The sequence below is a fragment of the Thalassophryne amazonica genome, chromosome 12 (assembly GCF_902500255.1).
Source record: "Thalassophryne amazonica chromosome 12, fThaAma1.1, whole genome shotgun sequence".
Classification (NCBI taxonomy): domain Eukaryota; kingdom Metazoa; phylum Chordata; class Actinopteri; order Batrachoidiformes; family Batrachoididae; genus Thalassophryne; species Thalassophryne amazonica.
Window position 1 is genome coordinate 36,004,900 of NC_047114.1, and position 25,601 is coordinate 36,030,500.

The 25,601-nt window shown below is 41.6% G+C and overlaps 1 protein-coding gene across 1 annotated transcript in view; it reads left to right on the forward strand.

Annotated features, from left to right (window-relative positions):
- Positions 1 to 24,351, forward strand: part of LOC117521657 (BMP/retinoic acid-inducible neural-specific protein 3-like) — a 153,081-nt gene extending 128,730 nt beyond the window's left edge. The window contains exons 7-8 of the mRNA XM_034182978.1: positions 19,247 to 19,469; positions 23,068 to 24,351. Coding sequence (XP_034038869.1) covers positions 19,247 to 19,469; positions 23,068 to 24,202 — 1,358 coding nt within the window. The 3' untranslated portion in view covers positions 24,203 to 24,351. The remainder of the gene's footprint in view (positions 1 to 19,246; positions 19,470 to 23,067) is intronic.
- The last annotated feature ends 1,250 nt before the right edge of the window (positions 24,352 to 25,601 follow it).

Consider the following 25,601-nt stretch of genomic DNA (forward strand, 5'->3'; position numbering starts at 1 on the left):
CCTTCATGTGAGCTTCATTTTACGTGTTTTTGTTCTTCTCAGGGCTGCAGGTGATACTCCCAGAATATTTGCAGCATCGCTTCATTCAAGCCGCTCTCAACTATATTGGCTGTAAGTCTGAGGGCCATTTTGTGTGCCAAAGCAGTGAATGTTGGTGTGAGTGCAGCGCGGACGTCCCTCAGTGTAACTGTCCTCACACTGACCTGGACACTCTGGAAAAAAACCTGCTGCGCATCCGAGAGTCCTTGACATTCGTCAACCTTGAGTTTGAAGAATCTGGTGAGTCTGGGATTTTATTTCACTGAGAAGACAAAACACTCACTCACTCACTCATCTTCAACCGCTTATCCGAGATCAGACAAGGACAAAACAGTTTTTTCAAACTGGGTTCGGGCAGTCAGACATTAAAAAAAAATGGAGTGCTTGCATTCTTCATTTCTGGGAATTATTTTAGGTTTTATATATAAGATGATCACAGTACTTGCCTGTTTCTGCTCGAACTGCATGCTTGGCTGTGAAACATTGCACCTGCCAGGCAAGGAATCAAAGGCTTTGTTGGTCAGACTCTGAGTTTGTGGAATTGCTTAATTTTAAAGAAAAAGCCATCTGTTTTCGCCAAAGTGTTGTGTAGATTCACTGTTGGACAAATATTTGCCAGAGTGTTGTGTAGATTCACTGTTGGACAAATATAAGGACCCTTTCACACATAGTACGAATGTGGTCAAATTGCACATGAAGCAGAAATTGTATGCAATATGTGTAAAATCCAGCCCAGTCTCACTTTTTTTTTGTGCTCCCGTGACGAAATGAGTCCAGTTTTCGTGACAGAGTTTTTTTTAACTCACTATTACTAACCCTACTCCCACCCCAGCCATCACGGAATGAATTAAAATGAATTTGTGCTGCCGTGACAAAAATGAGGCGCTTTTCGAAACAATATCACGAACTGATAGATTAATGTATATTTCATGCTGCTGAATCACGACTTGCCATGAGACTGGGTTGGTAAAATCGTAGCTTCCTCCAACACCTCGTACATCTGTTGCTACAACTATTTACGCACACCAGCGGCTAAAAGACAGTGTGCACTGTGAGAGCCCATCGAACTCTCTCGTGCAGATGTCAGCAAAATTCCAGCTGACACACACGAACATCTAACACTGCTCACTTGGCACTTAGAAAATGTGTGGCCATTCATACAATGAGTACGACAACAGTCAGCAGATGATCACTTTCGAGCTGGATGTGAAATCTGTCTAAATGCCCCCACGGACCATCAGATCATAACACACAGCAGGCGATCTGAATGTGACATCACCCGCATGAGCTCTGTCCTGTGGCGCACTGTCCACAAGACACGCGTGTCGGGCCGGACACACGCGGGGCCGGCTGGACATGCCGCCAGCAGATGTGATCATGATTAAAAGTGCCCTACTTCTTATTCATGTCATTTCATGACTGTAAATCTGTGACCATGGGTCATCTACAGAGGAACAGATGAATCATACTTGTATTGCCCGCTTGATAAGAGGGATTCAATAAAATGCAGTGTTTTTATATGATGTGTGGTTGTATTTCTTTTTAAATGTGTCCACATCCTTCTTGATATCAGGTATTTTCCCGCATCTTTTACAGGACAGTGATGGTAGCTCAGTGGTAAAGTTTCTGGCTGGCAATCAGAGCTTTTGAAAATTGCAGTTTCGAATCCCTAGGGTGGCATGTATTTTTTTTTTCACAATAGCTGCGCAATGTGGTTTCACATGCTGCAGGTGCTTGCAGTGTGTTCCTGCATGCATGAAACCATCACAGCGGCATTGTTCACGCCTGCCCACCGGTTTGATGTTTTCATGGTTTGCTCATACGAGCTGTTCCGCCATGATTTGTACATATTCATACTATGTGTGAAGGGGTCCAAGCAGATGTGTTGACTTTATTTCTTTATGCGGGATGATCTTTTGGATGTTTTTGGTACATAAACAGACATAACTGTACATGTGTCCATGGTTGCTGTCTAATTTAACTATTAGTTAATGTGGCAGCATACTTCATCTGACAAGCCAAGTCAGGTATGGAAAGGTCAACAGCTGTTGTTTTTGCTTGAACATCAGCTAACAAAACTCCAAACTTCCCTATTTCAATATGACATGCGAACTAGTGCCTTAACCATTCCTCATCCACCACTTCTGTGAATCGAGTCAGGTCTGGGAGCAAATGATGGTGCCATGCATCACTGCAGCCAGAATGCCATATACAAAGTGGGCATCCTGTCAGCCTTCTCCAGCTGCTGGGTTCTCAACACCGGTGCACCTGTGTGCTGGATCAATCAATCAATCAACTTTTTTCTTATATAGCGCCAAATCACAACAAACAGTTGCCCCAAGGCGCTCCATATTGCAAGGCAAGGCCATACAATAATTATGAAAAACCCCAACGGTCAAAACGACCCCCTATGAGCAAGCACTTGGCCACAGTGGGAAGGAAAAACTCCCTTTTAACAGGAAGAAACCTCCAGCAGAACCAGGCTCAGGGAGGGGCAGTCTTCTGCTGAGACTGGTTGGGGCTGAGGGAAAGAACCAGGAAAAAGACATGCCGAGAAGGGGGGCAGAGATCGATCACTAATGATTAAATGCAGAGTGATGCATACGGAGCAAAAAGAGAAAGAAACAGTGCATCATGGGAACCCCCCCACAGTCTACGTCTAAAGCAACATAACCAAGGGATGGTCCAGGGTCACCCGATCCAGCCCTAACTATAAGCCTTAGCGAAAAGGAAAGTTTTAAGCCTAATCTTAAAAGTAGAGAGGGTATCTGTCTCCCTGATCTGAATTGGGAGCTGGTTCCACAGGAGAGGAGCCTGAAAGCTGAAGGCTCTGCCTCCCATTCTACTCTTACAAACCCTAGGAACTACAAGTAAGCCCGCAGTCTGAGAGCGAAGCGCTCTAATGGGGTAATATGGTACTACGAGGTCCCTAAGATAAGATGGGACCTGATTATTCAAAACCTTATAAGTAAGAAGAAGAATTTTAAATTCTATTCTAGAATTAACAGGAAGCCAATGAAGAGAGGCCAACACGGGTGAGATATGCTCTCTCCTGCTAGTCCCCGTCAGTACTCTAGCTGCAGCATTCTGAACCAACTGAAGGCTTTTTAGGGAACTTTTAGGACAACCTGATAATAATGAATTACAATAGTCCAGCCTAGAGGAAATAAATGCATGAATTAGTTTTTCAGCATCACTCTGAGACAAGACCTTTCTGATTTTAGAGATATTGCGTAAATGCAAAAAGGCAGTCCTACATATTTGTTTAATATGCGCTTTGAATGACATATCCTGATCAAAAATAACTCCAAGATTTCTCACAGTATTACTAGAGATCAGGGAAATGCCATCCAGAGTAACGATCTGGTTAGACACCATGCTTCTAAGATTTGTGGGGCCAAGTACAATAACTTCAGTTTTATCTGAGTTTAAAAGCAGGAAATTAGAGGTCATCCATGTCTTTATGTCTGTAAGACAATCCTGCAGTTTAGCTAATTGGTGTGTATCCTCTGGCTTCATGGATAGATAAAGCTGGGTATCATCTGCGTAACAATGAAAATTTAAGCAATACCGTCTAATAATACTGCCCAAGGGAAGCATGTATAAAGTGAATAAAATTGGTCCTAGCACAGAACCTTGTGGAACTCCATAATTAACTTTAGTCTGTGAAGAAGATTCCCCATTTACATGAACAAACTGTAATCTATTAGACAAATATGATTCAAACCACCGCAGCGCAGTGCCTTTAATACCTATGACATGCTCTAATCTCTGTAATAAAATTTTATGGTCAACAGTATCAAAAGCAGCACTGAGGTCCAACAGAACAAGCACAGAGATAAGTCCACTGTCCGAAGCCATAAGAAGATCATTTGTAACCTTCACTAATGCTGTTTCTGTACTATGATGAATTCTAAAACCTGACTGAAACTCTTCAAATAGACCATTCCTCTGCAGGTGATCAGTTAGCTGTTTTACAACTACCCTCTCAAGAATCTTTGAGAGAAAAGGAAGGTTGGAGATTGGCCTATAATTAGCTAAGATAGCTGGGTCAAGTGATGGCTTTTTAAGTAATGGTTTAATTACTGCCACCTTAAAGGCCTGTGGTACATAACCAACTAACAAAGATAGATTGATCATATTTAAGATTGAAGCATTAAATAATGGTAGGACTTCCTTGAGCAGCCTGGCAGGAATGGGGTCTAATAAGCATGTTGATGGTTTGGATGAAGTAACTAATGAAAATAACTCAGACAGAACAATCGGAGAGAAAGAGTCTAACCAAATACCGGCATCACTGAAAGCAGCCAAAGATAACGATACATCTTTGGGATGGTTATGAGTAATTTTTTCTCTAATAGTCAAAATTTTGTTAGCAAAGAAAGTCATGAAGTCATTACTAGTTAAAGTTAATGGAATACTCAGCTCAATAGAGCTCTGACTCTTTGTCAGCCTGGCTACAGTGCTGAAAAGAAACCTGGGGTTGTTCTTATTTTCTTCAATTAGTGATGAGTAGAAAGATGTCCTAGCTTCACGGAGGGCTTTCTTATAGAGCAACAAACTCTTTTTCCAGGCTAAGTGAAGATCTTCTAAATTAGTGAGACGCCATTTCCTCTCCAACTTACGGTTATCTGCTTTAAGCTACGAGTTTGTGAGTTATACCACGGAGTCAGACACTTCTGATTTAAAGCTCTCTTTTTCAGAGGAGCTACAGCATCCAAAGTTGTCTTCAATGAGGATGTAAAACTATTGACGAGATACTCTAACTCCCTTACAGAGTTTAGGTAGCTACTCTGCTCTGTGTTGGTATATGACATTAGAGAACATAAAGAAGGAATCATATCCTTAAACCTAGTTACAGCGCTTTCTGAAAGACTTCTAGTGTAATGAAACTTATTCCCCACTGCAGGGTAGTCCATCAGGGTAAATGTAAATGTTATTAAAAAATGATCAGACAGAAGGGAGTTTTCAGGGAATACTGTTAAGTCTTCTATTTCCATACCATAAGTCAGAACAAGATCTAAAATATGATTAAAGTGGTGGGTGGACTCATTTACTTTTTGAGCAAAGCCGATAGAGTCTAATAATAGATTAAATGCAGTGTTGAGGCTGTCATTCTCAGCATCTGTGTGGATGTTAAAATCGCCCACTATAATTATCTTATCTGAGCTAAGCACTAAGTCAGACAAAAGGTCTGAAAATTCACAGAGAAACTCACAGTAACGACCAGGTGGACGATAGATAATAACAAATAAAACTGGTTTTTGGGACTTCCAGTTTGGATGGACAAGACTAAGAGACAAGCTTTCAAATGAATTAAAGCTCTGTCTAGGTTTTTGATTAATTAATAAGCTGGAATGGAAGATTGCTGCTAATCCTCCGCCCCGGCCCGTGCTACGAGCATTCTGACAGTTAGTGTGACTCGGGGTGTTGACTCATTTAAACTAACATATTCATCCTGCTGTAACCAAGTTTCTGTTAGGCAGAATAAATCAATACGTTGATCAATTATTATATCATTTACCAACAGGGACTTAGAAGAAAGAGACCTAATGTTTAATAGACCACATTTAACTGTTTTAGTCTGTGGTGCAATTGAAGGTGCTATATTATTTTTTCTTTTTGAATTTTTATGCTTAAATAGATTTTTGCTAGTTATTGGTGGTCTGGGAGCAGGCACCGTCTCTACGGGGATGGGGTAATAAGGGGATGGCAGGGGGAGAGAAGCTGCAGAGAGGTGTATAAGACCACAGCTCTGCCTCCTGGTCCCAACGCTAGACAGTCACAGTTTGGAGGATCCCAAAAAATTGGCCAGATTTCTAGAAATGAGAGCTGCTCCCTCTAAAGTGGGATGGATGCCGTCTCTCCTAACAAGACCAGGTTTTCCCCAGAAGCTTTGCCAATTATCAATGAAGCCCACCTCATTTTTTGGACACCACTCAGACAGCCAGCAATTCAAGGAGAACATGCGGCTAAACATGTCACTCCCGGTCTGATTGGGGAGGGGCCCAGAGAAAACAACAGAGTCCGACATTGTTTTTGCAAAGTTACACACCGATTTAATGTTAATTTTAGTGACCTCCGATTGGCGTAACCGAGTGTCATTACTGCCGACGTGAATTACAATCTTACCAAATTTACGCTTAGCCTTAGCCAGCAATTTCAAATGTCCTTCGATGTCGCCTGCTCTGGCCCCCGGAAGACAATTGACAATGGTTGCTGGTGTCGCTAACTTCACATTTCTCAAAACAGAGTCGCCGATAACCAGAGTTTGATCCTCGGCGAGTGTATCGTCGAGTGGGGAAAAACGGTTAGAGATGTGAACGGGTTGACGGTGTACACGGGGCTTCTGTTTAGGGCTACGCTTCCTCCTCACAGTCACCCAGTCAGCCTGCTTTCCCGACTGCACGGGATCTGCCAGGGGGGAACTAACGGCGGCTAAGCTACCTTGGTCCGCACCGACTACAGGGGCCTGGCTAGCTGTAGAATTTTCCACGGTGCGGAGCCGAGTCTCCAATTCGCCCAGCCTGGCCTCCAAAGCTACGAATAAGCTGCACTTATTACAAGTACCGTTACTGCTAAAGGAGGCCGAGGAATAACTAAACATTTCACACCCAGAGCAGAAAAGTACGGGAGAGACAGGAGAAGCCTCCATGCTAAATCGGCTAAGAGCTAGTAGCTACACTAAGCTAGCGGATTCCCAAAAACACACAAAGTGAATAATGTGCAAATAATCCAGAAGTGATTCAGCAGAAGGAGTGCCCCAATCAAGGCACCAAACAGGCCATGAAGCAGCACAGGCAACGCACGACAACAGCGAAGGCACGACAACGGTGCTAAAATAAAAAATAAATAAATAAATAAATAAATAAATAAATAAATAAAAAAATAAAAACGAAAGCGTTAGCAAGCTAGTTAGCCTGCCAACGCTAATGAAAGTTAGCTGATAAAAGTGCTCCGTCGCGATGTTTCGACCGTTAGAGGTCTTCCTTAGGCGTTGGAGCACAGTAAAAAAGTTAAAAAAAAATTAAAAAGGTAAAAAAGTAAAAAAGTCTTGAAAAAGACTGTTAGTTCAAGTCCAAAGCAAATCATCATTTGCTTTGATCATTTGCAAAGAACTGTGCTACACTGTCAAAAAATTGTAGCTGATGCTCCCTCACAATGCAAGCAACACTCTTACTCTTGGTCTTCCAAGTAGCTATTATCTTGATACAAAACCATTCCTACCATACTCAAGGGTCCTCCAAAGACACCTGATATCAAAGCCATCCAGCTGTCCTGTTATGTTACTGGTTAATGTCCAATTATCACAACCATACTGTAAGACAGGGATCTCCAGGACCATAAATATTTGGACCTTAGTTCACCTGCAAAGATAATGTCATCGCCAAAAACCTCTGTCTAGCAAGGTCATGACTACATAAACTTTTGTCAGGCAGCTCTTAATCTCAAAGGCTGAGGTCCCACAGACATGGCGGTCACTGCTGAGATAAGTGAATGTTTCTTTACAAAGTCATCACTTTCACTACACAGAGATACATCTCTGACAGCCAAGTCAACAAGAGTGACAGTGCAGTCTGAATGTATCCTGTTCAAGAGGCAGAGAGACAGAGAGAGAGAGAGAGAGAGAGAGAGAGAGAGAGAGAGATGTGACATTCTCTGGGCTCTAGGACTGGCTGTGAGGGAGGTATCATCCACAAAAGGGATTGAAATGAGAGGTTTCAGGAAGTGGTGGAATGATGTTTCTCTGACATTCTGTTATTGATCTATTAAAAGGAGGAGGCCTCCAGCATGCCCATTGACTCCAGAGAGTTAAAGACAATCCACAATTTGTAGCTGTACCCATATTCCAGTGAGTATGCCTAGTCAATATAAGTGATCTTCTGCCCCCAACTAGCTTGTGCATGCTTCATTGGACTTGAAAGTTGCTCTAAGATCGTCTCTGTCAATCCTCCTCAACCATGATGAATTGACAAAGGCACTGAACCTGTGAGCTCCAAAAGGCAGACTGACAGCCAGACTGATTAGACTCTAGGTTTCCATCACCCTTTGGTTCATTATCTTTGGAGTGATCACACAATGGTGCAGAAGAATTGTCCCTATCATATGATCCTTCCACAGCAAACATGGCTCGAGAGCTCTTTCTAGCTCATATAGAAGTAGTAGTTCACAGATCCTCAACATTCTGGTGAATATACAAGTACTTGGAGGTATCATATTGTGCATAATCGTTTATTGAAATGTACTGACCTTTTTCATGTACGAAAGTGCCTAATGAAAGCAAAATTAGTTCTGAAATGGCTCTTTTAAGACTCTTTGTAGTTTTTTGTTTGCTCTGAGACATTGAGTTGGTCTGCATTCTGTGATGAAACACCAGTCTTCAGTCCTGATAAATGAAACCAACACAGAAGTGGCAAACCTTAAAGTTCTTTAAATGCCTGCTTGAAGCTGGCTCTAAAAGTGAGTCACTTTTCATAGACCCCAGTGTTAAAATGTTCAATAATACAGCACAAATAAACATATTTACATGACAAGTGGTGGCCAAGTGCACTTGTTTCCAGAGCAGAAGGTTCTTGGTTCCAGGCCGTCCCTGGTCATCCGGGATAAAACTTGTACCAAATCAACATACAAATTTACTTGCGATTTGCTGTAAGTGACCCCGAGTGAAACAAGGGAGAAGCCGATGGAACTTACTATAATTGCACAGAGGGTTAATTATTTGTTTTTTTTTTCAGTTATTATTATTTATGTAACACATTAACTTAAACTATTAAGCCACTGAAGAAATGTTTACGTCTGTTCATTGGCAACACAAAGCAGTTTACTGTTGAGTTCTTGGGACCTTGTGCAATAACATTAATTAGCCCATTAGCTTCTGTTAGCTAACATAGTGTTTAAAACGCGATTAAATTATTTTTGCTTGTTGTTGCCTGAAGTGCCAGCTCTGCATTTCACAAATAAGTGCTTCTTTCAATCACTATGTCACAAGTTAGGAACACCCATTCCGTCATTTTCATACATGGACGTTTGGTCAAAAATGAGTCATTTCAGTCAAAATTTGACAACTTGGGTGTGAGACTGGTATGTTTTTTTTTCTGTTCTTGATATACAGGGTTTCCCCTCAAAAAACAGAACCCATTAAACTTTTAATAAATCCTACAAAGGTCTATTGTTCCAGTCGTCTTCCCCAACATGTCTTGGTCAACCAAGGAAAAGTCATTTCGCCTGGAGGCCTATTTCACCAACAAATCATACCATTTGGAGCATATTATGGAAAAACTTGACTTTCACACAAAGTAACCAAGATAACTGAAATGTTTGGCAATGATTGTACACAGACTGAAGTGTATGGACCTTTGTAGGATTTATTAAAAGTTTTATGGGTTTTGTTGTGTTTTTGGGGGGGTTACCCTGTATTTCTGGACAGGTACAACATATAGTACAGAATATGCAGTACCTGTTTAGATGTTTGACTGAATAAAATCACAGGTGAGGTCATGTCTGAGTGCCTGCACACATTTGGCAATGCCAAGTGAACTGTGGGCATCCCTTTGACCTCCTCCAGCTACTGTATTCATCAACACTGACAACCCTAGCAGCTAGCTCATGCATGGCACAATGCCAGTATATCATAGGTAACATTTCTTCACACTGCAATGAGACTCCTCATCTGAGTCTTATTTCAACACCCACTGACTCTCCCTAAATAACCATTCATTTGACACAAAGTCATTCCAGTGATACTCAAGAAAATCAATCCTCATTGCATTGCAGGAAGTCACTCTGGGCCTGCTTGACGAAAGGTCAATCAGGTTAAAACATGTCCAAACACCATAGTATTCTCAAAAATGTACTAACAGTTCACACTCAGGATTGTGTCTTTCATTATGCAAAATAGTGCATATTGTCCATTTAGTGTATTTGTCATCATGATTATGCAATTTGGGATTGATCACCTGAGTGCACAAATTTGTGGGAGGGAACATGCAAATAGTTGAGCATCGTGATTTCTTTAGGTCAAAAGTGCATTTGGCAGGTGTTGATAGTGTCTGTATTTTGCGCAATTGAAACCGTGGTAGCACAGTGACATAATGATTAGTGCTCTTGCTGCATAGCAAGAAAGTAAAGGGTTTAATCCACTCATGCCCCATTCCGTTTTTTGTTGCATTTGCATGTTCTATAGGTTTTCTCCCAATTTAAAACAACATTCTTATACATTTTGCCGACACAGCCAGTGAGCAGAGCAGTGTGAGAAGATCTGGACTTGGTGCTCTGGCACCGCTCACTGGGTGCCCACTGTTCTGAGTGTGATCAGATTGTTTCAAAAAATGTCTCTGAATAATATGGGTTAAACGCAGAGACAAAATTCCCCTGAGGTAATTAATAAAGTGTAAATGATTATTGTTATTATGATCCTCACTTCGTCTTCGGCGGTCCATTGAATTCGTTGTTGACTGTTGCGACATTGGCTGGGCAAGTCGTTAAACGGCATCTCAACCTGGGCATTGCGTTAAAATTCAGGGTTACTACCACAGAATTAAAAAAAAAATCATTGTAATTGTTGGACATATTTAAAGAGTAAACTGTTTACTTTGTGCTTGTTTCTTTACGAATAAATTTCTCCATGCATAACACGTGGACGACAGTACATTTTGGTGCAACTCGTAGCTTCTAATATTGATAAGTTATGCTGTACTGTGACAGACTGGCATCCTGTCCAGGGTGTACCCCACCTAATGCCCTATGACTGCTGGGATAGGCTCCATCCCCTGGTGACCCTTAATTGGAATAAGTGGTTGAAGATGAATCAATTATTGTTATTGTTATTGTTATTATTATTATTATTATTATTACTATTATTGTTATTATCAGTTATTATTGTTATGCTGTGTCACACAAATGAACACATACATGTACATCTCAGAGTCTGTGTGGAATGATGCACAGCTGTCTGTGTGCATTTCATCAACAGACCACACACAGACAGCTGTGCGCATTGGTGGAATGCACAACTGTCTGTGCATGTTCTGCTTGCACAGTTGCCTGTGTGTGTGTTCCACCGGCAGAATGCAAGATAATTATTAACCAATCTGCTTAAATACTGTGAGTGGAACAATAATTAAATCTTTGAAATAGGACTGCTTTTTTTAATTGCACGTTTGTGAACACATTCAGTTATGTGGCAGAGTTCATATGTAACAAAGCACAAGGCGCATACCTGCAAATGGTTGATTGAATTTCATTTTTCATTTACAGCCATTAACATGCAAAAAATCCTCATTTACCTACTGCTGTCTATGTCACTTTACCACCCACTATAAATTGCCTCCACCCCAATGTGGAAAATAGTGGAGCAGATAACTGTAACAATTGTTCATTTCTGGAAAGAAGCACCAAAGTTGGCACAAATACTCCTTAGACATTACTCTTTTGAAAAAAACTGAGTAGCCACTTGAATTTTCAGTAGGCGGCCAGGTAGGGGTCAATTGAAGAATTACACAGGGGTCAAAATTTAAAAATGCTCCAATCATATTGAAAGCTATACCACATTATTTGTCTGATCACATCGATACCAAAAAGGTATAGTTTGGACTATCTATGACTGAATGTTATGGAGTTATGGGGTAAAAACAAGAATGGTGACAAAGGTCAATTTCAGTTTGTACAGGGGTTAGAAGTTAAAGTTGCTCCAATTTTGGTAAAAAGTGGTGCAGATTATTGGTTGAACTAATAGGATTAATAAATGAAATAGTTTTGACTGTGTTGAATGCTTGGTCTGCAAAGTAAAGGTAGAGCAATGTCGACGTCCATTGGATTCTATGACGTGACATATGTTACCCTGTAACATGATAACTAAGCATGCCACATAGTGCAAACTATTCCTTTTTAAAACCCTATTAACTCAACCAATAATTTGCATCACATTTTACAATATTTAGAGCAACTTTAACATCTGACCCCTGTACCAACTAATGCTGACCTTTGTTACCATTCTTGCTGTTTTTACCCCATAACTCCATAACGTTCAGTCATAGATAGTCCAAACTATAGCTTTTTGGTATCGCTGTGATCAGACAAATAATGTGGTATAGCTTTCAATATGATTGAAACATTTTTAAATTTTGACCCCTGTGTAATTCTTCAATTGACCCCTACCTGGCCGCCTACTGAAAATTCAAGTGGCTACTCAGTTTTTTCAAAAGAGTAATATCTAAGGAGTATTTGTGCCAACTTTGGTGCTTCTTTCCAGATTTGAAGGATTCCTCTGTAAATATTCAGTTATCTGCTGCACTAAAAGTTTTGATTCTCCACATAACAAATTGAAATTGAAAAGCTTAATTTGACAAAATTATGGTGGCTTAATGCAGAAGAAATAGCTTTTGTATGTTGAGAATAATTCCACTCCAAATTTGAGGCTATATAAACAATTTACTGAGCTACAATTTACTGAGCAAGTCATACACTGTAGGAATGGTTTGATTACAAAATTACAGTTTAATGTGTTTTTGTTATTGTTTGCTTTATTTTTTGGACAAACTATTTGAGAGGAGGTTTTCACAAGCAAGGACAAAATGTGAGATTTTATCTTATGTGACGTCTCCAATCGGGTATATTACAGAATGCAAAACTGCATGTACAAATAAATGCAGCCTCATTCCTGATAGCAAATCACCTCAGTGAGCCGTGGGTAAGTAAGAAGAGTGAGAAGGAGTACAGAGGCGGCTGTCCATGAATGGACAGCAGCGCGCGCGCGCAAAAGAGAAATTTTGCAGAAATAAACAGACAAACATAAAGTTAAAAGTGGGATCACGGTGTATGTGTTTAAAGCTGCAGAAGAAATGAAGCCAGTGAGCCGCGGAGCCAGCGAGGAGCACAGAGGCAGCTGTCCAGGAACCCTTGTTTCGATTCTAGCTGGTCTGGTGCGTTACAGGTGGACAGCAGCCTGGCGCACAGCACACAATCGCGGGACTGTACTGGAGCGTCTATTTTTGGACTGCATTTAAAAAATGTGACATCTTTAAATGCTGCTGTGAATCTGTGAATTGAAAACCCACACTTTAAAGGGACCAGGTGTGGGAAGGACGGATGTTTGGACTAAACCCATGCCTAAATGTGCACCAACATTGCGTTATCATGGCGCTAGAATGGTGATACGTGGCTTAGTGTGGCTGATGCAGCCATTTGAGGCTCTAATGACAGGTCGGTCATGGCTCACTAGAGGCTGCTACGTGGCACATGCAGGGTACAGAGAGGCGCATAGAGGCACCTTCATAGCGGGTACATGATAGATGAAAACGTGGGTCATTCTTCGAATAATCGCTGACACACCCATGCGTGGCTCATTATTCATGGCTTATTATTCGGTGGGACCCAGGCTTAAGTGTCTATTGCACTCTTCCACACTTGTAGAACTCTATGCCTTTTCTCTGCACAGACATTCAACAGCAACACAATCCAGTATTTGATTAAATCCCTGTGCAATGGTGCTGCTTGGAAAAAAGGGGTTGGGGAGAAAGGGAAAGACACCTTAATTCATTTTCCACCATAATATGTAAAGTGAAGCACCCAGCATTGTTGTGGTTGTAGATTGTTTTTGTATTTGCATATCCATAGTGGTTAAGTGTGAATTGCAATCATTTCTGTGGTCATTTCCATTTAGAGTTCAAGAAGTGTACAACTTGCTTATATGCCTCAAAGGGCTAAATCTCGCACACAGCACAAAGCACTGCACAGCACAGCACAAATGTCATTGGCAGCAACCAACTAATGCAGTTGTAGTTTTCATGCCAAGCATATTTATTTCAAATGCCCACTGTTCATCTGTGTGTCTGTTGGTGAGGGATGATCACATGGAGTGTTGGTGGATTACTTTTGTGTGGCAGCAGAAAGAGATTGCACCATTGAGCATCAAAAACTTGGTCAAAAGCACAGTGCAGACTTTTTCTATTATTAAAAAAGACAATATTCCTGTGGGTTCACTATGCAACATACATATTCCATGCGCAGACATGCACATTAGTTTACCATACTACAATAAAACTAACTTGAAATCCAACATTAACAATGAAATGAAATTAAAGCTAATAGAAAAATTTAAAAATAATAAATTTGGTTTGTTTCAATGTGGTGTGTTTTTTCCATCCTGGGTTGGCCACAGCAGGAGCAGTCTGGAGTTTGGGTGGATGAACAAGGGACATTAAATTTTCAGAGGGGAGCTTTAAGTGCATTTGAAGCAAAAACGTTGATAATACATTATTTCAATGTGTAACAACCTGAGGTTTGAAACAAATACAAGTTACTCGTACATTACATGAGGAACACAAATCACGCACTCCAGCCTTAACAGTAAAAGAAAAAAATCACTGCATGCTTGCTTCAAAGTGAAGAGTGCACAGAATCTTCACGTTGAATCAGAATGAACAGTTTTTTTCTTACTCTCATGGGAGCTGCAGTGTGGAATATCCTGAGATCCTTATCCTTCAATACGTTAAGTCATTAGTCCAAGTTTCTCATTATTCACTACACTTGGCATAGCTTCTAGCTTTTGCAGTAATGAGACAGGATTTTTTTGCTGTCTGCATCTCTTTTCCCAGTCAGGGTGGCAACAAACTAAACAGCTCATTTTACTTCCCTATCCCTGGCCAACCCCTCTAACTCTTCCTGGGGGATCAGTTCAAATCAAGGTGGGGGATGTAATCCCTCAAACATACCATGTGTCTTCCTCTGGACCACCTTCCAATTGAACATGTCTGAAAGACCTCCATAGGAAGTCATCCTCGTCAAATACCCAAACCACCTCTGCTGGCTCCTTTTGGTACAAAGAGGCAGCAACTCTACCTCAAGTGTCTCCTGGATATTCATACTTGTCACCCTCTCCTTGAGTGTAAAACCAAATGGCGTATGGAGGCAACTCATTTCTGGCACTTGCACCGGTGATATTTTCTTTCAGTCACTTACCAAAGCTTATGACCATAGGTGAGGATAGAGGCATAATGTGCCCTGACACTTGCATGACTTTGATCCACACACTTGCCCCCACTCTGCCGTGCACGAGAGTAAACTCTTCTCAGACTCGTTGTAAACCATTGTAAACTGTGCGCAGCTTTGTCAAGTACGCAATGAAAATTTTGAAATGTTCAAAATCTCCATCATGCATTAATTATGTGAACTTCATGTGAACATTACGCAAACAATTCAAAAACACTGCGTGTGAGTGCAAGTGATTGCATCAGCACACCGTATCACTATCATAATCTATCAAAAACATACTTTTACAGCTGCACATAAGAATGAAAGAACATGCAACTGTTTTACCAAGCAATTACAATATAAACATGACAAATAATTACCTTTTTAGACGGCTCCAATGCTTTCTCCACCTTGTTCAGACAATCCGCTGGGATTCCCGAAGTGATTAGAGGCATTTTCAACAGCCAACTCAAAGAGAAAATGATTAACCCTCTGGGGCCGACACCATCGTATATGATGGCTAAGACCAAGCTTTACTAAATTATAAATAACTTTTTAATGATATGAGATAGAAACTTACTTTTTTTTACTGAAAAGTTAACTCCGCAGACCTTCGATCCAGCCATTGGCCATGTTTGTACTCCTCATAGAAGCTGTGTGTTGATGTACGCAATGTGAGTGTCCAATCGGAATTGGTTCACCGTCACATGGTTTTCCAAAATCCAATCGTAGGGCAGCTTTACCTCACGTGAAAAGCCAAAGATCGTTTTCAGGAGTGACATGTTACTAGTTGGCCCGTTAGAATAGCCCCCTGGGTGCTCCAATGAGTACATATTATTCAAATGCGCCCTGCACCATTACGCACAGCGATCAGTGAAAGTTAGCAGACAGAAGGCCTCTGATGATAATCTCATGTGCTCAAACAAAGAGTGTGTAACTATCAGGATTTCTCCACTAGTTTGCATGTGAATGTTACTGGATAACTCTATTGGTTTCTCGGCATAAAGCACTGTTTACCATATCAATGGAGTGAGGGGGAGGGCCGCTCCTCATACTGTAAGGAGCCAAAGTGGGCCAAAGTGTGAATGAAAGCTGCTTTAGGAGCAGCAGAACAGTCCAAAACACAGTAGAAGTATGAGGTCTGTCAATAAAGTATTGTACCTTTTTATTTTTTTCAACAAAGCACGACTTGTGGAAGGAGTGGTCCCGCCCCCTCATCGGATTTTCATTCTCAGCAAACAGCTGAGCTACTGCCGCTTTGTTCCATGAAATTTTTTTCAGGAGCTCTGCCACACAACCAGCTGGAAACCATTTCGAAGATTCGGTTGTTTTTCAGTGAAAATGTTACGGGCTTCACAGAGGACTGTTACTACAGCTTTAAGGACTGCCCACAATGGCACATGGCGCGCTGCGCTCCGAGCTGCAATGACAAGGCAGAAAACGCCAGATCATTTCTAAGCTGATGGCTCTGTGGATACGAGACCATTGTGTGCACTTTCTCTGGTTATCACAAGAGCTGGACATCAGCCATTTTCTGGCAGATTTCACTTTTAACAAGAGATTTTGTCATGGAAAGCCGCGCGGAGGCTTCATGCATAATGACCGATTTGCTGTTTGAGCGAGACAAAGAACACCTCTGTTTCGGCATGTCATGGGACAAGTTAGGACATGCCCAGCTCTCCACAATTTCTCTGATACTTACTGGACTGGTAAGCATTGAAAGCCGAGATAGGCATGTCCTAACTTGTCCCATGACACGCCGAAACGGAGGTGTTCCTTTGTCTCACTCAAACAGTGAATCGGTCGTTATGCACAAAGCCACCGCGTGGCTTTCCATGACAAAATCTCTTGTTAAAAGTGAAATCTGCCAGAAAATGGCTGATGTCCAGCTCTTGTGATAACCAGAGAAAGTGCACATGACGGTCTCGTATCCACAGAGCCATCAGCTTAGAAATGATCTGGCGTTTTCTGCCTCATCGTCGCAGCTCGGAACACGGTGCACCGAGCATCCTTAAAGCCGTCCTTAAAGCTGTAGTAACAGTCCATATTCTCTGTGAAGCCCGTAAAATTTTCACCAAAAGCCAGATAAATTTTTCAAATGGTTTCCAGGTGCCAGTCTCTAACAGCTTCTGAAAAGATTCTGATGGAAAAATCCAAATCATTCCAGCATTTCCAGACAATGAAAATACGACAAAGGGGCGGGACCACTCCTTCCACAAGGCGTGCTCACAGGCGAATGACGTCACTGCCAGGCGTGGAAAAACTCACGCATGCGCACGAGGGTTCAAGCTTGTCTGACATAAAAATATATGAATGAAATCCATATAGTTTTTGAAAAAAATAAAAAGGTACGATACTTTATTGACAGACCTCGTAGAAGTTTATGATGTAATCTTTGTGTAATAGCAGACAGAAATTGCTTTGAGATGAGACAAACAAAACGCATAGACCATTTTGTATATATTGTTCAAAATGTTCATTTGTGTTTATTATTTGAACCTTTTTGTTGTACAGTCTTTTACACACAACCTCAAATTACCTTTATAAAGTGTCAAAACAGTTTATTATAGTTTGCTGTGTGTTTTGAATAAATGTGAGTGGAAAATTATTTTTCACTTTATTTTTTTCCTTTCTTATTTCTGATTGTAAACCTTTATTACACTTATAAAACACAACAAAAGCATATATTATGAAAGCACAGGTTGTCCTGAAAAAAAAAGACATAAAGCTTGATTGTGGGATGCAGGGAGAGCTGTTAACAGCCATAATAAAACATTTATGCCAGGTGAGTGAACTGTTCAAAAAATGCCCTCGGACCCCAGAGGATTAATCCACATATAAACTGACTGGTATCTCAAGAGCCTCGCTTTGTGGCTCAGCTCTCTCTTTACCACGATGGTCTGATACAGAACCTCAGATGCAGCACCATTCCATCCATTGATGTCAGCCTGTTCATGGCCCACTGAGCAGGGGGGCAAGGATGTTTGTCATTCCATTACTATCTAACCACCACTATCACTCAGGGGTTTGTATGTGTATGTAAAGATATATTTATCATTGTGCTGAATTGTCCTTTTAACTGTGAAAAAGTATGTATGCTTATGCTAAAGTGCCCCTTCGACCTGTGGCTTGATTGTGATTCCTCACTTATAAATCACTTTGGATAAAAGTGTCAGCTAAATTAATGTAATCATTCATTTTCTTTTGTGTGTTATGTGAAGCGCCTTGGCGTGACTCTGTCATGAGATGGGGCTATATAAATTAATAAATTGAAATTGAATTAATTTTCTACCACCGCAACCCAGATCTGAATAAGTGGCAGAAAATGAATGAATGAATCGCTTTTGTTTGGTGTGTTGTGTATATTGATTTATGTTCTTGCCAGAAAACCTCTCACTTTAGTGTTCACCATTTCAAGAGCAATGCACCAGCACCTGGCACACTTGTATCTTAATGGGATTGACAGGAGACAGTGTGATTGGCTTATTTTTATATTATGCATATATCATTCCATATTTAATTAAGTGCCTATAAGTAAACTGAGTACAACACCCTAAAAAACTGCATCCTAGTTTGCACTCAGATTGCACACAGCTTAAATAGTGATGTGAAGTTAAACATGCCCATTTGTGTTGGTGCTATGAGCTATATGTTTGTTATAGCTCAGAAAACAAGGTCCAAAGTGTGGCTGTTATTATTCAGTCATCTGACTGAAGTTTGAATGGACTCATTATGTCATTCATGCTGAAGCTGTGCTGTGTATTGACTGGATGCACACCGTGTTGACATGAATCGTGAGATCGCACTGCCATACTTCATGTTTTTGTCATGTTTTGATGAGACACGTCTGAAAATTATGTCTCATCTGTCAAACCACTGTAAATCTTTGAACCTGGTTTTGTGTTGTTTAATAGACGTGATTGCAGCAATTTTGCCTGTTGTCAGTTATGTGTAATTAGATACTAGTCCGTCTTGGTTGACATTTTACTGACATGAGGTAGTGATTAACATAAATCAATTTTCAGAAACAAACTGAAAAGTGCTTATTTCTCAATGTCCTGATTAGAACAGCAATCAAAACCAGTTACAACAGAAAAAGCGTCTTTCATATCCATCTCCTCTTGATTTATTTGCCGTTCTAGGAGATGGACAGTTTTTTGCTTCCTTTTTTAAGATGTTATGTTGCGCCTTCTAACCACAAGCAGATTTGACTGATTCATCTTCGTCTTCCTACCAGAGGAGTTCCAAAGCTTTGTTGGGAACCTGCCAGCCCATTATGCTGTAAACACATCTGTTGTGGAACACTTGTGGAGGACAGATGCCAACTTGCTCCAGCGTTACAAGCAGCTGGATACCACCAGCAGCCAGCTCCTCGCCAAAGCGCGCCACACCGCTAACAAGCTCTTCAGCCTCAGCAAGAGGTGCAAGAAACTGCCGAAAATAGTCCTGCTGAGACCGAGGTAAGGCGTGAGGCAAGAACAAGAGGGTAGAATATTTATACTGTAGCCTGTTAACCCAAGGTGCTCCCCCAAAAACTTCTAATTATGAAAGTGATTTATGCACCAGGCAGCGGGAGAGAGGGCAGCAGCCAGTTGTGTGGAAGTAACACATGCCTACTTATCTGGTTATATCTTGTATTTTTTTATGGTTATAGCTGCTGCTTCAGCAGCACTCCCATCCGGACCTCCTGTTCCAGATGCCGATCAGAGGGCATTTTGGCCACGGTTTCAGTCCAGTTTATGTCTCTCTCATGAACACTCTGTTTTCACAGCTCTTTCTGGAAATGAATTTAACCAAATGATACAATCTATCAGTTTACTGGTCGCATGTGGGCTTTGTCGCCTCAGTCCGTCTTCCAATTACACTTCTTTATCACACCCCTTCTGCTCATATAAAAGAAAATTCAGCCGTTTACTGCTGCTATATTTCAGTTTTTAATTTCCATGTTCCACTGAACCAATATGTCCCACAATACAATAATGGCCTTCTTTTTCTTTAATTAAACAGAAATGGTTTTAATCACATTTTAAAACTCTGTTTACAGGATGTTGTGATGGAAAGAAGTCGAAAACAATAGTCGGAATGAGTGGCTGTGCATTTTGGGAAGGTGGCTCTGTGTTTTTTGTTTTGACTCTTTTTATTGAATCATATCAACCGAACTTTGCTCCAAAAAGAATATTCAATCAATAAAATTATTTTGATGACATTCTCTTGGTTTAGGGCCCCTTCACACATAGTGCGAATATGTACAACTCAGGGTAACTCCCGTCGGAACAGCTTGTATGAGCGCACCACAAAACATCGCGCCAACAAGCAGCTGTGCAACGGTTGCACAATGCCGGTGCAACGGTTGCATGCGGGAACACAGTGCCAGCAGCTGCGTGATGTGTAACAACATCACACTGCTGCTGTGAAAATAAAAAAATACATGTCACCCACCGGATTCGAACCCTGCTTTCCAAAAGCTCTGGTTGGCAGTCAGAAACTTTACCACTGAGCTACCATTGCTGTGAAAGGTGCAGGAAATTGCCTGATATCAGGAAGGACATGGACGTATTAAAAAAAAAATCACACACCATATAAAAACACTGCATTAGACTGAATCCCTCTTATCAAGCGAGCAATACAAATATGATCTGTCTGTTCCTGTGTAGATGACCCATGGTCACAGACGTACAGTCATGAAATAACATGGAGAAGCAGTTCACTCATCTCATCATGTCCACATCTGCTGCTGGATGCCCAGCTGGCCCGCGCATGTGTCCTTTGGGCGCGCCACAGGACTGGCACCGCGTCATGTGGAACAGAGCTCATGTGGGTGATGTGACAGATAGCTCGCCTGCTGTGTGTTATGATTTGACAGTGCATTTCAACCTGGGGCAGCCTGTCAATGGGCTGCAGCATGCGCATGCACGCTCGCTGCAACTCGTTGCCACAGCGACATATGTTTTTATGTATGTCCACGCAATGACAGCAAGCAGACACACGCGTGTCACACTGGGCAGTTGTAAGTCAATCTCTGTCCAAACACAGTATGTGTTGTCCACCTGGGATGTCCAGAATGACAGACCTCCACAGCCGCTTCTGTCGGTGGCCACACCTCCTGTCAGTTCAGCGCACACACCAAAGCCACACTCATGGGGCACTTAGACAAATTTCACTGCCAGCATGACAGTGATTGTCTGCTGACTGTTGTCGTGTTAATGCTGCAAATGGACACACATTTTCTAAGTACCATGCGAGTGGTGTTAGATGTTCGTGCGTGTCACCTGGAATTTGGCCGACACCTGCCGCGAGAGGGCTACATGGACTCGCACAGCGCACATTGCCACTGGTGTGTGCAAATAGTTGTAGCAACACGTGTGCGAGGCACCTGCAATTTTAAATGTTTTGCACATGATTCCTGCTTCATGCGCACTTCATGCGCAAATCGACCAAATTCGCACTATGTGTGAAGGGGCCTTTAAGCAGGTCATGGTCTTAACAAAAATTAAACAACTGTTTAGAGAAGTGTGGTTGGGCTTCCCATCTGAACATCTTCAGTGTTAAACAATTTTATGCTTTTTATGTCGAAATGATTCTACTGTTAAAAATGTCTTTAAAGGCTTGTTTTTGTCCATATCTTTACTACTGTTAGCTCAGAGATGGACCTGCTAACTTTATGCTTTGTGTGATATTATCACACACTTGGTGAGAGAGAGAGACAGAGCACCACCCCTTCACTAAAAAGACAGCGGTTGTGGCAAACAGCAACTCTTTTCCATTTAATGCAGTGGGCACAGAAACAGCTTGATTCTTGGAGAAATAAAAATGGGTGTTTTTAGGGTCCATAACATTCATGTCTATAGGGTACTTTTAGCTACAAATGTAAATGTCTGCTTTTTAGGATGCCTGGTAACCTACATTAGGTTGCCCCCCCCTTAAAGAAGCATATGCAGCATTTCAATATTAATCCAAAATGCAGGGGTAACATACTCGTTATATTGCAGGTAAGTAACCATAGACATAAAAGTTTAGATGCACTTTTGTCAGTGTATTCACTTACAATTCAATCTTGTCTGTTATTAAGTTGAAGTTGCTGAAATTTGAATCAGTCTTGTGAGGGGTTATCCATCTCAGCAAATACCAAGAGTGTTGAGGGTTTCATCTAAAACATATGTTGACATTTATTAAAAATTGAAAGTGCAAAGTGAGGTGCCTTGAAGTGCTTCATCTGCGATTTGACAGTGATGTCTTTACTGTTGCCATAGAAACTTGACCTAACAATTTCACATTCAGGGGCATTCTAATCATGTTGAAAAGCTCACAAAAGCAATTATATTAAATGAATTCTTTTTTCTTTTCTTTTTTTTTACTGAATCCATGTGTAGTAATTGTAGATAAAACCAAAATATCATAATTTGGATAAAAACCTGTTCATTTGTTATCATGATTACCTTTATTTTTTTGTGTTGTTGCCCTTCTTTTTGCACTTGCTCAACAGCAAATTTCTTGTACATGAACACGGATTTGGGAATAAACCTGATTCTAATTCTGATTTAATTGTTATGATTATTACCTCTCACAAGACCATGCCAAGTATAACCAAGTTAATTTTAACAAGTAACTAGGCACCAAGGCAAGATGGGTCTAAGTGATTTGAAAAACTCTTTAGTTGTATTGTTTACAAAATGGTTGTCAGTAGCTTGTATTCTGATATTTTGGGCTAAAAGTTCTGAAATGCCATCAAGGTCCTTCAACATTCATTAATTTCTGAAACCCCCTTATTCAAATCAAGGGTTTCAGTGGACTGGAGGCTACCCAGTGGTCATTGGGTGAAAAGCAGGGTACCCCTGGAAAGGCCACAAATCTATCACAGGGCTATCCTTTAGCATGCTAACCCAAGTTAAAGCTTAATTTTCCTGATTGCTTTGTCTGTTTACAGCGACTTTTGTGAGGTTTCTTGGACATTTAAGTTCATTGCAAGGTCATAAAGCATAAAGAAAAGAAAGAAAGATACATAAGTGGTACAAATTTGTGGTGAATATCCAAAGCTAAGATGTCCTTTGTTTCTTCTAGACGTCTCCACTTCTGGCTGAACTACGCTCTTTCCATTTTGTACTGCTGCGAGAACAACCAGGTTGGCGTGTACAGTGATGAGAGCAAGAGCTGCTCCTGCCCCTACAGCCATCCGCCTTGTCAGGGCATTATTCCCTGCACTGTGGGTGACGGCCCGCGCTGTGCCTCTTGTTCCACAGAGAACCGGACACGATGCTCCAGCTGTAACCCAGGTTTCAGTCTGACTCAGGGAGCATGCCGACCTGCAATACCCGATCCTACAGACCCGTACTTGGGCTTGGAAAGTGACAGAGATTTGCAGGATCTGGAGTTACGCTACCTGCTCCAGCGGCGTGACCCACGCATCTCTCTGCATGCTGTGTTTGTGAGTAACGATGTGCGCCTAAACACTTGGTTTGACCCATCCTATAGGAAAAGAATGCTGCTCACGCTCAAGAGTAACCGGGTAAAGTCCAGCCGTGTTCATGTGCTTCTTGGATTGGCCCTTCAGTTCTGTCTCACCAAGAACAGTACTTTGGAGCCGGCATTGTCTTTATTTGTAAATCCTTTCGGAGGTAGTCACTCAGAGAGTTGGACCATGCCCATAGGTCAGCACGGCTACCCTGATTGGGAGAAGCCCAAGCTGGACATCCCTTTGGACTGCTATAACTGGACGTTGACTCTTGGAAACAGACGGAAGAGCTTTTTTGAGACTGTTCATTTCTACCTGAGGAGTCGGCTCAGGGACTCGGTGGGAGTTATAGGTGGAAACAGGAATGACAGTGTGTACTACGAGCCCTTGGAGGCTACGGAGCCTTCGAGCACCATTGGCTACATGAAAGTGAACAGCATGCAGCTGTTTGGATACAGCGTGCACTTTGACCCCGAGGCCATCCAGGACCTGATCCTGCAGATTGACTACCCATACACTCAGGGTTCCCAGGATTCGGCCTTGCTGCAGTTGGTGGAGCTGCGTTACAGGGTTAACCGCCTGTCGCCTCCAGGGGCTCAGCACATGGATCTGTTTGCCTGTCTGCTCCGTCACAGACTCAAACTGTCCAGCGCAGACGTGACCAGGATACTCACTGCCCTGCACGCTTTTAGTGCCAAACAACCAAACTACGTGGAGTATGAGACAAACAAACTGTGCAGTTAATGCCTCCCAGTTTATGATTTGTATGTTTTCCTCACTATAGACAGGCCTGTGCTTTTTGTCAGCTGGATTTGTGTCCATATGTTGTATGTTGTTCAAATCTTTGTTGTACATGCTGTATGATCAATTAAATTAGATGTTTTTAATTCATCGATACCATGTTACAGTCTAATTGTTTAAAAAAAATACAAAATGCTGGCATGCAACAAAATGTTTTCCAATCTGTCATGAGGACAGTTATAGTGGGTGTAGTTGTTTTTGCCCATCTGGAGCCGTGGAACACAAGGTCTCCATTCTCCACTGAGGGACCAGCCTTGGCTCAGATTACTAAGCAGCCTTCCCCTGTCCCTCTGTTGTCCCTGTCTGCCATTCACACTTACTGTGATAGATGAGCCGAGGGGCCACAGAGACACGCTCAGCATCAAACAGCTGGAGGCTAGCTACCAGTAACAGGAATAGTGCTCTCCACCCAACATCAGATCATCGCAAGAGTGACTCCAGCCAAAAGGAAAACCAGCTTTAATCCATTAGGGAGCTGACAGCATTCGGGGCACAGGCTTGCAGCGTGGGATGTCATTGATTCGACCGGTATTGGAAAAGCTTGCAGCAAATAAAAAAATAAAAATAAATAGAAAGTAGCGAGAAATGTTTCTCCTGATACAAGTTAGTCTGATGTTATCTTTAAATGGACTGCATTTATATAGCGCTTTTCCATCTGCATCCGACGCTCAAAGTGCTTTACAATTATTTTTTCACATTCTCGCGTACAGTCACACACCAATGTCAGAGTGCTGGCATGCGAGGCGCTCACTACACACCAGGAACAACTAGGGGATTAAGGACCTTGCCCAAGGGCCCTTAGTGATTTTCCAGTCAGGCTGGGGTTTGAACCAAGGATCCTCTGGTCTGAAGCCCAATGCTTAACCACTAGACCATCACCTCCCCGAGGTCCACCTCCACCTCCCCTTCATTCCAAATGATGGTTTGATTTCGGAATGATATACCAGACACGTTCTGGCTAATCGACTGTAATTCAGATGATTTTGTGATGGGGTCGTGTTTTTATGTTCCAATGAGTTTCAGGCAGAAAAATGAACTGGCAAAGCTTAAAATTCAACAACCTCCAATCATCCCATTTTAGTCTTAAATGTTTGTCTCCATGATGTTAACGGACAATTGTCAGTTTTGTTTCTAAAATGGATAAAAATGGTGCGGTATGTGGAGCTGTAGTACGATGACTTTGACTTTATTTTATGACCTCACCTACGGAGTTTGGGGAAGGTTACAATATAGGGATGTACAACACAAAAACACAGCAAAGAGAGAGAGATGATAAAAAAAATTAAATCAAAAGTTTCAGTTGAAAATTATGATAGAATGATACAGTGTTAATAAAAGTAAA